The 14259-nt window shown below is 42.8% G+C and overlaps 1 protein-coding gene and 1 long non-coding RNA gene across 4 annotated transcripts in view; one reads left to right on the forward strand and one right to left on the reverse strand.

Moving 5' to 3' along the window:
- Positions 1–262: 262 nt before the first annotated feature.
- On the reverse strand, positions 263–6772 carry COPS9 (COP9 signalosome subunit 9). The gene is made up of 3 exons (XM_056564553.1): positions 6617–6772; positions 4659–4731; positions 263–410 (listed from the first exon to the last, which is right to left on the reverse strand). Exons 1-3 carry the CDS (start codon positions 6677–6679, stop codon positions 373–375), a joined length of 174 nt encoding a protein of 57 aa, XP_056420528.1. The 5' UTR covers positions 6680–6772; the 3' UTR covers positions 263–372.
- LOC130361503 (uncharacterized) overlaps positions 6757–14259 on the forward strand; it is a 58355-nt gene continuing 50852 nt past the window's right edge. For 2 of the 3 annotated variants that reach the window (XR_008891031.1, XR_008891030.1), the window contains exon 1: positions 9622–10357. This is a non-coding gene — a long non-coding RNA (uncharacterized LOC130361503). Of the gene's footprint in view, positions 6812–9621; positions 10358–14259 lie in introns of those variants that run through there. The other variant, XR_008891032.1, reaches the window with a different exon arrangement.

Genomic DNA, 14259 nt, shown 5'->3' on the forward strand with positions numbered 1-14259 from the left:
AAGACTCTCCTAGGACTGTATCCACCTTTTCCAGCCCACGGGAGCACCTGAAAGCTGAACTAATTCATGCAGGATAAGTCATCAACTGCCGAGCTGAGAAGTTTGTGACGAATCGAATTTACTGTAAGTTCGCTTATCTCTAGTTCTTATTGCAGTTTTTCACAAATTAACCAAAGAGTACGCACCAAAGTAATAAATGAAACACCACCGGCAAATCAGCCGTTTTGGTAAATTCCCCGATGTACTTGGAAATAACAAAGACTTAAAGGTTTAGAAGCTTTATTTACACATGTAACAAATTCTTTTCCAGGTCTTCTGTATATTGCGTCCGACTTGCATAAAACTGCATGGATGAGCAATTCAGGAAAATAATTACTGGATGTCGTCATCATCAAACAGGTCTCCGAAATCTAAAGAAAAACAGCAACACATTAGTACTAATTCATGTCATATACACTAATAGTACCTCGACACAGAAGTACAAATCCAGCTCTCCCTGCCAGCCACATAATACCTGGACCAGTGTTTAAACTGTTCTAGACACAAACATGCAGCATACAGAATAAATATGACAACCCAATTCCATGTGGGTGTACACACTACGCTTATCTAGCATTTGCCATACATTCTCCTCCTTCAATTTTATCTCATGTCTAGAGATAAGCGAAGTTACAGTAATACGATTCGTTACGATCTTCTCGGCTCGGCAGTTTATGACTTTAGCCTGCATTAATTAGTTCATCTTTCAGGTGCTCCGGTGGGCTGGAGACTCTCCTAGGACGGTATGCACCTTTTCCAGCCACCGGCGCACCTGAAAGCTGAACTAATTAATGCAGGCTAAAGTCATCAACTGCCGAGCCGAGAAGATCATAACGAATCGAATCACTGTAACTCATCTCTACTCATGTCTACTCAGCATAGGGCTGGGCGGTATACCGGTTCATACCAAATACCGAAATTTTTGTGCTGCACTATATGAATTTTAACCCATACCACAATACCGGTTTGGCCCCTCCCCCTCGAAAATGAATCATCAGCCCAGCGCTGTGCTGTCCCCCCATCGTGGAACTAATCATGTGGGGCCCACAAGCGATGTTCTGCTGCCCCCCCCCCCCAATTTATTATGAGCCTAGCGCTGTCCCCATCAGGGTAAATACTCACATGTCACCCGAAAGCGCTGCCCTCCTCTTCCTCCTGTTTGTTGCGGCCATCGGCGCTGACACTCTATACCCAGTGGTCTTCAACCTACGGACCTCAAGATGTTGCAAAACTACAACTCTCAGCATGCCCAGACAGCCAACGGCTGTCTGGGCATGCTGGGAGTTGTAATTTTGTAACATCTGGAGGTCCTCAGGTTGAAGACCACTGCTCTATACTGTGCGGTATCCCTATGCCCGGGCTGCAAAAAATAAACAAAATAAACTTTAACTCACCTCCCGTTGGTCCGGTAGCAGCCTCACCTACTTCTTGGGGACGGGAATGTCGTACAGCCGTCAACCTATCACCGGCCGCAGCGATGTTCTGCCTCGGCCGGTGATAGGCTGAGCCTACTGTCATGTAAGAAGCCGGCCAGAGCTCCTTACATGACAGTGGGCTCAGCCTATCACCGGCCAAAGCGGAACAACGCTGTGGCCGGTGATAGGCTGACTGCTGTCCAACGTTCCCGTCCCCAGTGCAAGGCCAACACAGGAACGTGCGTTAAAGTTCATTTTGTTTACCATTTGCAGCCCGGGCATAAGGATACCGCACAGTATAGAGTGTCAGCGCCGGCGGCCGCAACAAACAGGACGAGGAGGGCAGCGCTTGTGGGCGATATGTGAGTATTTACCCCAATGGGGGCAGTGCTGGGCTGATATTATACCGTGGAACCACCAAAAGTTCCAAAAATACTGTGATACACACATTTGGTCATACTGCCCAGCCCTAACTCAGCATTATACTTTTGGTAAAGGGAACAGCCTGAGGCTGAGCAGGCACACCCATAGCATGTCTCACCTAACTTACCAAGATCATAATCTGGCACTTCAGGATATATTGTTTTTCAAACCTTATACTTGGAGGTGTATAAACTCCCAATCTAACGCGCCTTAATCACTATTATCTGAAATAGGATGTAAAGGTATATCCACTTTGTTGGTATGAGCTCAAGAGCTGCAACATCAGCAGCTGGTGACATCCTTTAACAGCCGGGAATGGAGTTGACACTGATCCCTGACATTTAACCCCTTAGATGCTGCAGTCAATCTGATAACCTTTTTGCCAAGAGCCGAATGAAACATCAAACCTTAGATCCCCCAGTCTCGTGATCACAGAGCCCCAGTGGTTGGACACCTACTGTTCAGAGACTTTTTGTGCATCTATATTCTATAACAAAACTTGTGACATCATTTTCATATATTTTTAGTGGTGACCATTTATCTTCTTTCTGGATTCCATCTATAAATGGATTTCCTATTGAAACTAAGCTAAGAATTCATAAGAAAGTGGCATAAATTTTATTTTTTTTATCAACTACTGCACAACTTTAATAGATTCAGAAAACCTTTAAATGGTAACTCTCAAACAAATTGTTGCTATTGCACTCCTTATGGTAAATAAAAAAAAATATTTGTAATATACTTTGTTTGAAAAAATTGGAGGTTTTTCTATGTTTTATTTGTGCTTAAAGCTCAAGAGCACATTTTCCCTCCATCTTATACACAGACTTAGGACCGAAGCCCAAACACAGGAAGTGCAGCCTGGGAGTGCTGAGGAGGGGGGGGGGGGGGGTGTCCAACCAACCATATATGGCAGTTATGTGTGAGAGGAGCTATAATTGGATGAGGCTGGACACACCCCTCAGCACTCCAGGCTGCACTTTTTGTGTTTGGACTTCGGTCCAAAATCTGTGGATGAGATGGGGGGAAAATGTGCTCTTGAGCTTTTTTTACTATTCCTAAAATGGACCAATATATTTCCAACATTTCCAGTTATTTTCAACAAATTAATTCCTTTAGACCCCCCTTGAGGGAGTCCAAAAACCCTTTGATTCCCATATATTAAATAATTAGTGACCCACAAGCTTTATTGAATCTATGAATTGTGCTCAAAAATGATAGAAAAACTATTTAAAAACACAGCGTTTGCCATTCATTCAGTGCATATCTGCAGGCACACTGAAGATCTGTTAACTTAACCGAACCAAGAAAGAGACTGATTGTCTTGGAAATAATTATTGATGCAATTAATAGCAACAATTGAATGGCAAACGCTGTGTGATTTTAAATTGTTTTTCTATCATTTTTGAGCACAATTCATAGATTCAATAAAGCTTGTGGGTCACTAATTATTTAATATATGGGAAACAAAGGTTTTTTTGGACTCCCTCAAGGGGGTCTATAGGAATTAATTTCTTGAGCTTTTTTAAGCACAAATAACATAGAAAACTTCATTTTTTTTAAACAAAGTATATTGGAAATATTTTTTATTTAGTGCAATAGCAAAATTAGTTTTAAAGAGAGTGACCATTTAAGCGTCCATGCACACTACAGATTTTTGCTTAAACCTGACAAAATTCTGCTTGAAAATTTCAGCGAATAGGCAATTCTCTTTAACCCCTTAAGAACTCAGCCCATTTGGGCCTTAAAGGGGTACTCCTCCCCTAGACATCTTATCCCCTATCCAAAGGATAGGGAATAAGATGTCAGATCGCCGAGATCCCGCTGCTGGGGACCCCAGGATCGGCGCTGCGGCACTGCGCTATCATTGCTGCACAGAGCGAGTTCGCTCTGTGCGTAATAACGGGCGATACAGGTGACGGAGCAGCGTGACATCATGGCTCCGCCCCTCGTGACATCACGGCCAGCCCCCTTAATGCAAGTCTATGGCAGGGGGCGTGACGACCCGCCACACCACCCCCGGCCATATACTTGTATTGAGGGGGCGGGCCATGACGTCACAAGGGGCGGAGCCATGTACTGCCCGTCATTACACTCAGAGCGAACTTGCTCTGTGCAGTAATGATAGCGCAGTGCCGCAGCGGAGATCACGTTGTTTTTTTTTTTTACGTTCACCGTACGGTATCATTAACATTATATTTTAATAGTTCGGATATTTACGCACGTGGCGATACCAAATATGTATATAAATATTTATTTATAAAAATTTTTTTACACTTTGGGTGTTAAATAGGGAAAATGGGACAATTTGTATATGTATAGGACATAGCACTGATCAGTGTTATCGGTCATCTTCTGCTCTGGTCTGCGGGAAGGCAGATCAGAGCAGAAGATGCCGGGAAGGCAGCAGAGGCGGGTGAGGGGACCTCTCTCTGTCGCTCTGGACGATCGGATTGCCGCGGCAGCACTGCGGACGACCGCATCATCCATTTTAGTGTCCGCAATGCTGCAGATGCCGTGATCTGTATTGATCACGGCATCTGGGGGGTTAATGCAGACGTCTGCGCGATCGCGGATGTCCGCCATTACCGGCGGGTCCCTGGTTGCCATCAGTAGCCGGGACCTGCCATGCATGACCCAAGCATCGCTCCGATGCTTGGGGTTATGTATAGGACGTAAATGTATGTCCTGGTGCGTTAAGTACCACCTCACCAGGACATACATTTACGTCCTGCGTCGTTAAGGGGGGGGGTTTAAGAACTTTCTCATAGGAGAACTCACCATTAAAGTAGTCTAGATGTACGGCCTTCTCATTGGCAGCAAGATCCATCAGAAGCCCCGTGCTCCCACCAGCCTGTAGACACAGAAGTAATCAGAGAAGGGATAGGTTAACATTATTGAAACTATTACATGGCATCAATCTTCTATTGATGCTGGTGATGGGGGACCTATATAGGACACTGCTGTGTGATTGGCTGAGCAGCACTCTGACATAATGAAAGTGAAACAGTGCAGAAACAGGAAGCAGCAATACCTGAAGCTATGGGGACAAGGGAGGTAAGAACAGGTTGGCAAAACACGTTGGCGTTTTTCACTTTTTATAGTGACATGTTGCTCTCTTATGTTTTAGTACGGATCATTAAAGTTTAACGTTTTTAATGCACTATCTTTCTTGGAGCCAGATCGGCACTTGTTTCCTCTTATGGCCATGTTTAACCCCCCCCCCCCCCCCACTCTTTATGGGCTCCTCCACATCCATACCGCAGCAGTACATCAGGAGACATGTTTAAAATGTACCTCAACATAAGTAACATTGAGCCAAATGGGTTGTGTTTCGCTAGAACACGGGTCAGGTCCTTGATGGATAGGGCATAGATAATATAGTATTGAGGTTAGAGCTGGGCGGTATGACCAAAAATTTGTATCGCGGTATTTTTGTAAGTAATAGCGGTTCCACAGTACTTAACGGTATCCCCCCCAAAATCATATGTGACCCGCGAGCGCTCCTTTTCTACTGACCCCCCCAATCATATCTGACCTGCGAGCGCTCCTTCTACCCCTCCCCCAATTAATTATCAGCCACTGTGCTGTACTGTACTCTGTATTCCTGTGCCCCCGCTGCGATCCATTTGCCGCTTTTTGGGGATGGGAACGTCACAGAGCTGTCAGCCTATCACCAGCCGCAGCCATGTCCCGCCTCGGCCGGTTCCCATCCCCAGGAAGAGAGTGAGGCCAGTACCGGAGCAACGGGGGAACGTAGGTGAAGGTGAGTGAAAGTGTTTTTTTTTTTAAATATTTGCAGCCCGGGCACAGGAATACAGAGTACAGCACAGCTACAGCGGCTGATAATTCATTGGGGGAGGGGGAGGGGGAGAAGGAGCACTCGCGTGTCACATATGCTTGGGGGGGGGTGGTGGTAGAGAAGGAGCGCTCGCGTGTCACATATGCTTTGGGGGGGGGGGGGGGTAGAGAAGGAGCGCTTGCGTGTCACATATGCTTGGGGGGTAGAGAAGGAGCGCTCGCGTGTCACATATGCTTGGGGGGTAGAGAAGGAGCGCTCACGTGTCACATATGCTTGGGGGGGGGGTAGAGAAGGAGCGCTCGCGTGTCACATATGCTTGGGGGGGGAGGGAAGGAGCACTCGTGGGTTACATATGATTAGTTCCCCGATGTGGGGACAGCACGCTGCGGCTGATAATTCATTCATTCAAGGGGGGGGGGGGGGGGGGTCTAACCGGTATTGCAGTATGGGAAAAATGCATATCATGCAGGGGAAAAAAATTGGTATGAACCGGTATACCGCCCAGCACTAATTGGGGTCTATCCTGGGACCATGTCCGCCCCTGTAATGAGCCAGCTATTGTGGGACCTTAGCACTGTTAAATCCCTTTGGATCTCTCCTTTATGAAGCTATGTAACATAAGCGTATAAAAATAGTTTAAGATGACATGATGACATCACAACCAGTAGTTATGTAACACTGTAAATCCACATGGTGACATCACATCTAGGAGTCATGTGACACGGTATATATACCACATATAACGCATCAATGATTACATGCAAAAATATATTAATCAAAATAAATAAGAAATGTAACGTAGCGATCATTATCATCAATAATAAAGCAGCACGGTTAGTAAAGGGGTCATAGGACAAGAACATTCCCGGAGAGCATTTCATGAGGTGACTCTATAGATCACACAGCCTCACTGCACCCACTGTGCCCGGCCTCTCACCTCATCCAGGTCCACATAGGGCCCGGCCCCCTCCGGGAACATCTCATCTACGGCCGGCTTCATCTCCCCCACCGCACAGACAGGTAAACACTAGCTAATGACGTACTTCCTGTTTGATGAAACACTCTTGCCCCACTTCCGGGTAATTTGTGGGCGTGGTGTAAACTCTCCTGGGATGCGCTGTAAATAGAAGCGGTATGTTTGTCGTGATGTCAGACGATGGGCGGGGCGAGAGAGCGGAGCGAAGTAGAAGGAGTGATTAGATCAGTGCTTCCCAACCAGGGTGCCTCCAGCTGTTGCAAAACTACAACCCCCAGCATGCCCGGGCATGCTGGGAGTTGTAGTTTTGCAACAGCTGGAGGAACCCTGGTTGGGAAACACTGGATTAGACAGATGATAGTAAGCTGATAGATATTATATATATATATATATATATATATATATATATATATAGATGATCGATATAGATAGATAGGTGATCGACATATATAGATAGATGATTGATAGACAGATAGATGATAAATGATCGATATCTATAGATAGATGATAGTTAGCTGATATATATATAGATGATCGATATATATGTATAGATAGATAGGTGATCGATATAGATAGATAGATAGGTGATCGATATATATATAGATAGATGATTGATAGACAGATGGATGATAAATGATCGATATCTATAGATAGATGATAGCTGATAGATATATATATATAGATGATCGATATATATATATAGATAGATAGGTGATCGATATATATAGATAGATGATTGATAGACAGATGGATGATAAATGATCGATATCTATAGATAGATGATAGTTAGCTGATAGATATTATATATATATATATATATATATATATATATATAGATGATCGATATATATATATATATATATATATATATATATAGATAGATAGGTGATCGATATATATATAGATAGATGATTGATAGACAGATGGATGATAAATTAACGATATCTATAGATAGATGATAGCTGATATATATATATATATATATATATATATAGATGATCGATATATATATAGATAGATAGGTGATCGATATATATAGATAGATGATTGATAGACAGATGGATGATAAATGATCGATATCTATAGATAGATGATTGCTAGATTAGATACTGAGCTCAGAGGCTGTTATGGATACGTCATATAGTTGTTATTATTTTTCAACATAGTTTTGGTGAAAACTTCTCGCATAGTTAACCCCTTGAGGACACTGCCTATTTAAATTTTTTTCCTCTTCCTCAACTTCTAAGGCTATGTTCCCATTACCATTGTTATGTAAAAAAAAATAAAAATAAATAAATGTTGCAACTCTTTTGTTTTTACATAGGGCTCGTTACGGTAAAACTGACATCTTCCCTTTTTGCTGTGGGTAAATACTTTTACAACAATACCCATGTTCATAGAAAAACTTTTTTAAATTTTTTTATTTAGTGTTCTTAAAGGGAACCTGTCAGCAGATTTTACCCAATATAAACATTGGCAACAGGTTATATAGGATAAAATTGTCTTATCATGCCCTCAGGGTCGGCAGCGATAGTGGCGGAAATAGATCCTAAAGTTGTCCTGCACTGTATGTTAATTCGCTCTTACGCTGCGGCATCCTCAGGTAGTCACTGCGTCCTGGGCTGTAATCACACCTTCTGGAGCGGTATCGACAGGACAACTTTGAAACCTGTTTTTACTCTGGGTTCGCACCACGTTTTTGCAATACAGTTCCCGTATACGTTTTCAATTTGGAAACTGTACGGAACCGTATTGAAAACCGTATGCATTGACTCTCCATTGAAAACAGTATGCCAAAAGATGCATCCGGCTGTGTCCGTTTTGCATTCTGTAAGTTTTTGTCAGTTTTTTTCCCGTACCCAAAAGCGTAGCCTACCACGGTTTTTGGTCTGGGTGAAAAACGGTATTGAAACATATACGTTTTTTTGTCATGGGAGTCAATGGGAACTGTACAGAACCCTATGTGCTTACGGTTCCACCTGGTTTTCACCATACGGTTTTTGACTTGAAAATGTATACGGGAACTTGAATCAAACAAAAATGGAGGGAAAAGTTAAAAACGTGTACCTTTTTCCTTAAAAAAACAGATGAAACCGGACATCATTTTTCAAACCGTTTACAGATTAAAATTTGTACACACGTTTTGATACAGTTTAGTCAGGTTTTGGGGAATCTTTTTTTTTAAATCAGAAATCTGATACGGGAACTGTATTGTAAAAACGTGGCCTTGGGCTGCATTCAAATTACGTTTGGTTGCTATGGCTTCCGCAGAGAGTGACTCCGGTCGGCTCATTTTTGCCCCGTATAGAGTTTTGTGACCTGACCTAAAACTGTAGTATACTCCGGTTTTAGGTCCGGTCACAAAACCGGATATAGGGCAAAAATGAGCCGACCGGAGTCACTATCTGCGGCAGCCATAGCAACCAAACGTAATTTGAATGCAGCCCAAGGCCACGTTTTTGCAATACAGTTCCCGTATCAGATTTCTGATTTAAAGGAGCACTTTTTTCCTTTTATCCCGTCCGGGCTGCAGAATAAAAGAAAACACACTTTCTCTTACCTGCCAACGAGCCCCCGGAGCTCCGGTACAGGTGTTCGGTCCCCGGGTTGTATTCTTCTTACTTCCTGTTAGCCCGGCACGTCACACGGAGCTTCAGCGATGTCCCGCCTCGGCTGGTGATAGGCTGAAGCTCCGTGTGACGTGCCGGGCTAACAGGAAGTAAGAAGAATACAGCCCGGGGACCGAACACCTGTACCGGAGTGTACCGGAGCTCCGGGGGCTTGTTGGCAGGTAAGAGAAAGTGTGTTTTCCTTTATTTTGCAGCCCAGACGGGATAAAAGGAAAAAAGTGCGCGCCGGAGTACCCCTTTAAAAAAAACAGATTCCTCAAAACCTGACTAAACTTTATCAAAACGTGTGTACAAATTTTAATCTGCAAACGGTTTGAAAAATGATGTCCGGTTGCATCTGTTTTTTAAGGAAAAAAGGTATACATTTTTAACTTTTCCCTCCATTATGAATAAAGTTTCACTTATATATAAACTATATGTACTGGCTATACCCAAGTCATACAGACCACCTATTGCAAGATCAACCACCCTTATTCACAACAGCTGGAACCCCCTAAAAACGGGACCACTATTCAGACATACGCACTCAGCCACGAGGACGCCGTCCGGCAATGCCACTGCTTGTCTGAATGCCGCCATCTGCCTGCATCCATTAAAGGGGTATTCCAGGAAAAAACATTATATACACTATTGCTTTATCGGTCTTATTTTTATTTATGTTTTATCAAATTAATTTTTTTATTGATTTTATATTGTGACAAACGTTGTATAATAAATTGTTTTGCATTTCTATCAATCTAACTGTCTATAATTTTTGTTCATTGTGTATCATCCTTGAGGTGTGGTTAATATATTACTATTGAGATCATTTACAAATCTGTTTAACTTTCTGGAGCCAGTTGATATATAAAAAAGTTTTTTCCTGGAATACCCCTTTAACGGCCTCATTTACCACATTCCTATCTCCACCACGGCTGGATGCATCTCCGTGCCATATCGGAAGGATACCGGGACATCAGGATTCATTGCGCAGACTTCAATATCGAGCCGGCAGCCCAGCCGTTCCAGCCTGCAATACGGAGCCTAGATCCAACAAGGCTACCATCCCGGGACCTCCAACGCTAGCGGAGCGGTGAGTGGTGCCGAGCACCAAACTTATTTTTCTTCTGTGGATTACTGCCAAACTATGCGCAAACAGACACTTTGAAACTTTGATCCTTTGAAACATTGATACCTTGTTACAGTGAATAAATGGTCAAAACAACTAATTACTATCTGAACTATTCCTAAGCAATTGAGGTGACTGTTATACTGACTATTTCTATTCTATTTATTTTATCTTATTAATTTATATATTTACATATGATTATGTGATGCTTGAAAAAAGCTCCAGGAGGAGCTGAAACGTTGTAATGCTGACATGAGACATTAAATCACTTTTTTGTTGGAGTGCTGCGCCTGTATCTGGTTTTTACATATGATTATATATATGTGTGCATGATTATGTACATATATATATATATATATATATATATATATATATATATATATATAAAAACCAGATACAGGCGCAGCACTCCAACAAAATAAGTGATTTAATATCTCATGTCAGCATTACAACGTTTCAGCTCCTCCTGGAGCATGAAAAAGGCTCCAGGAGGAGCTGAAACGTTGTAATGCTGACATGAGATATTAAATCACTTATTTTGTTGGAGTGCTGCGCCTGTATCTGGTTTTTATCTTGGATGGACTCTGATCAAGTCCTTTGGGACGCTGGCACCCAATTTTTTGGTTGGACTGGATAAGTAGTGCTGCTTTATTTTGGGATTATATATATATATATATATATGTATATACTTTCTAAATCTAGTCCATAGCAAGGGCCCTGCTTGGACTACCTATAATATCGTACTGTATTTTATTTTATTTTATCTATTAATTTAATAAATACCATTTGCTGATGCAACCAATCTGTTTTATACGTTTTAAACATCCATATATATATCTTGAGGTCTGTAGCCTATATATTATTATTTAATAATTTTTGGCACGTGGGTTTACGTGCATCACAGAAACCTCAATATATATATATATATATATATATATATATATATATATATAATATATAGTGAGAGCCTCCCAACTTCCAATTTTTTTCTAATATTTGTAGTCTACATTTGTTAAAAATGTGTATATTTTTAGGTGTAAAAATGCTGTCCCTGCAGCTATTGCCTGTGTGTCTTTATGAGGAGTCCAAATACAGAAAATGAGGGCAGGACAAGCAGGGCTCTGTGCAGGCTTCTGGCATTTCCATCAGCCTGCTGTGTGAGCCGGGTGTGTCACAGAGCCTAACTGCACAGAGCCCTGCTTGTCCAGCCCACACTTCCTGTAGTTTGTTTCCGCACAGAGACACACAGGCAAAAGCTACATCTCCCAGCCCCTCCATAATTGACGTAAAAGGCTCTTTACATCAGTCAAGGATGGTCCAGGAGGTGAACGAGGGGCATGCCAGGCCGTGAAACATTAGCAGTTTGGTTTCACCTCCTTGACACTTATCTGAGAAATAAAAAGGCTATTTTATACATTTTTTTTACACAAAATAGGCACTCTAAATGTCATTATCCTGATGATCAATGGTATATACTAAGGAAAGTTGTAAGCACACTGGTTGTGTTCCACTGTGGGCACACAACCAACACTTGTACCACACTTGTGCATAAGTATACGGGAAGCCTGGAGCAGCCTTCAGAGACTGCAAATAACACGTTTCAAGAGTCCAGCTCTCTTCATCAGGTCCGCAATGTCAGTCATTGCGAACCTGATGAAGAGGACTGTACCCTTGAAACACATTGTCTTAATTTCATGTCTTAATTAGTAATTTTATATTACGGTACTTGTCCGTTTATTTGGGAATAGATACCATTTTCAGATCTACAGCCAGAAGGTCAGTCTTCAGGAATTCATCTGTAATAAGTGATCTTTTTGCTATATAAGGTTCCCCGAGGGTCTTTTCCTTCTGGTTCTAATTTATAAGCTGGGCAATCACCATCAGCTCAAGGAAAGTTATAGTTTGCTTTATACCCCAAAGCAGGAAAACAGACACGGCCCTGATGTTAAAGGGTAGCTCCCACCATCCTATATTTTTTTTCTGTCCCTGCCTATTGCCCATCTATCCCTAACCCCCTCCCTGCTTTAAATATATATATTTTTTTACTTTATTAAAAATAACTTTTTGTCTGCCTGGTAGTGTGCTCACTAGCAGGCAGACTTCCCCAGCAGGCACCACGTCACTGATGCCTGCTGGGGCCGACACTTCCACCCTTAGTTCATCTACACCCAGTCTCCTACAACCCCCGTTATAACCACCAACTCCCCTAAACATCTCTCCTCCATACTTACTGATACTGCAGAGTCCAGCAGAGGGCGTGCAGGGGCAGCGGCGGTGGCGACGACATGTGGCCGGGGAGCCAATGCGCTTGCTTCCACCTGTCTGATTGACAGGCAGGGAGCGAGCACAGTGTAAATGAATTAGGACCGATTGCCCAGCCGCAATTGGTCCGAATTCAGGCGTGACGTCACGCCGTGCTGCAGCCGGCCACTAGGAGGGAGACCCCTAGTGGCCGGTTTTCAAACGTAAAATTCATCATGAAAATGAAAAAATAAATAATGAAAATATATTATAGATATGTTGTAGTACATAAGTACTACAACATATTAAAAAATAAAGTTGGTGACAGTGCCGATTGAAAGAATAACTCTGCAGATAGATCTATATTTAATAAAAATTATAGTAAAACCGCCACTTTTTTCCAGCAATTTACATAATCATGGTAAAATAGACAATTTTGCCAAATGAGGTAAAAAAACATTTTTAAAAAGAGGAATACAGCAAAAAGGGTGATATCACCGGTTCTGCCCACTGAACTGGGTACAAGTTCTTTAATTATGTAGATAATATATGAATTGTATCTAGAGGCAACCAGAAACAATAGTCAGGTTGCAAAATGTAAACATACACAATGTATAGTATATGTATTGCACCTATATATTCATAGCAGCAGTGGCAGCACACCTCACAATGAGGTAAAAAGGTGCTACAAAAGACAAAGTGTCATGTGCATAGACATACAGTAGTGGGAACAGATGCCAGATACAGAAAACCATAAGAATATTACCAAATAAGAGCAGCAAGTGGGCAAACACTGGGATAGCACCACTCCAACGCACTTTTCGGTACGTCACCTTCATGATTTAGCCCTGTATCAGGCAAGCAGGGACAGACCGACTTCCCCCTTATTTTTCTTTAATGCCGGTGTGAGGCGCAGGAGCCGACGCAAGTCTGCACCTCACACCGGTGCTCAGGGTGTATGGAGGTGGAGGCGGCCCTTAGCTGATTTCAGTAGCCGGGGGCCGCTGCTCAGAGCCCCCCAGCCGGCATTTCTGCCTGTCTATGTGATTATCGCTGGGAGCAGATTTGCAGACGTGCGCTGCGCAGGCACAAGTCCGCTCTTAGCCCCTGAGGTGCCGGCCGGCGGGTCTTTACTGGGGGTGAAAAGACAGGTCATGTGGCCTAAATGCAAGCGGCTGAGCGCCGCCCCCGACGCTGTTGCGCCGGAACTACAGTTCTGATGTCCACTCGTGGCCGGCTCAGGTGAGGAGGCTGAGCATGCAGGCGCCGGAAGGGTGGCTGTATATATATGTAATGTATGATTAGGGGGGTGTATCAGCGGCGGGTGTATGTATGATGTGTGCATATGTATGGTGTATGTGTCATGTGTATATATGATGTGTGTATGGTGTCTTTGTATGTGTGATGTGTGATGCTTGGAGTTGTAGTTATCTACTAACTAATTGCAACTTCCAACATTTTCTGACACATAAATTAGAGTTAAATGTACCACATAAACAGGAGAAGCAGAACCCCCCCCCCCCCCCAGTAACACAGCGTTGTTCATTGTTTTCCAATCAAAAGACTCCTATGAAGTCCCTATGAAGACTGAAAAATAGTGATTAAAATACTGTATTTTAAAAAGT

This window comes from Hyla sarda, chromosome 3, assembly GCF_029499605.1.
Source record: "Hyla sarda isolate aHylSar1 chromosome 3, aHylSar1.hap1, whole genome shotgun sequence".
Classification (NCBI taxonomy): domain Eukaryota; kingdom Metazoa; phylum Chordata; class Amphibia; order Anura; family Hylidae; genus Hyla; species Hyla sarda.

Excerpts from the sequence above, each read along its gene's own strand:
- COPS9 (XM_056564553.1), bottom strand. The coding sequence starts at position 6,679 with ATGAAGCCGGCCGTAGATGAGATGTTCCCGGAGGGGGCCGGGCCCTAT. Across the intron at positions 4,732-6,616 it reads CCTATGTGGACCTGGATGAG|GCTGGTGGGAGCACGGGGCT; the intron begins GTGAGAGGCCGG and ends CTGTGTCTACAG. Across the intron at positions 411-4,658 it reads ACATCTAGACTACTTTAATG|ATTTCGGAGACCTGTTTGAT; the intron begins GTGAGTTCTCCT and ends GTTTTTCTTTAG.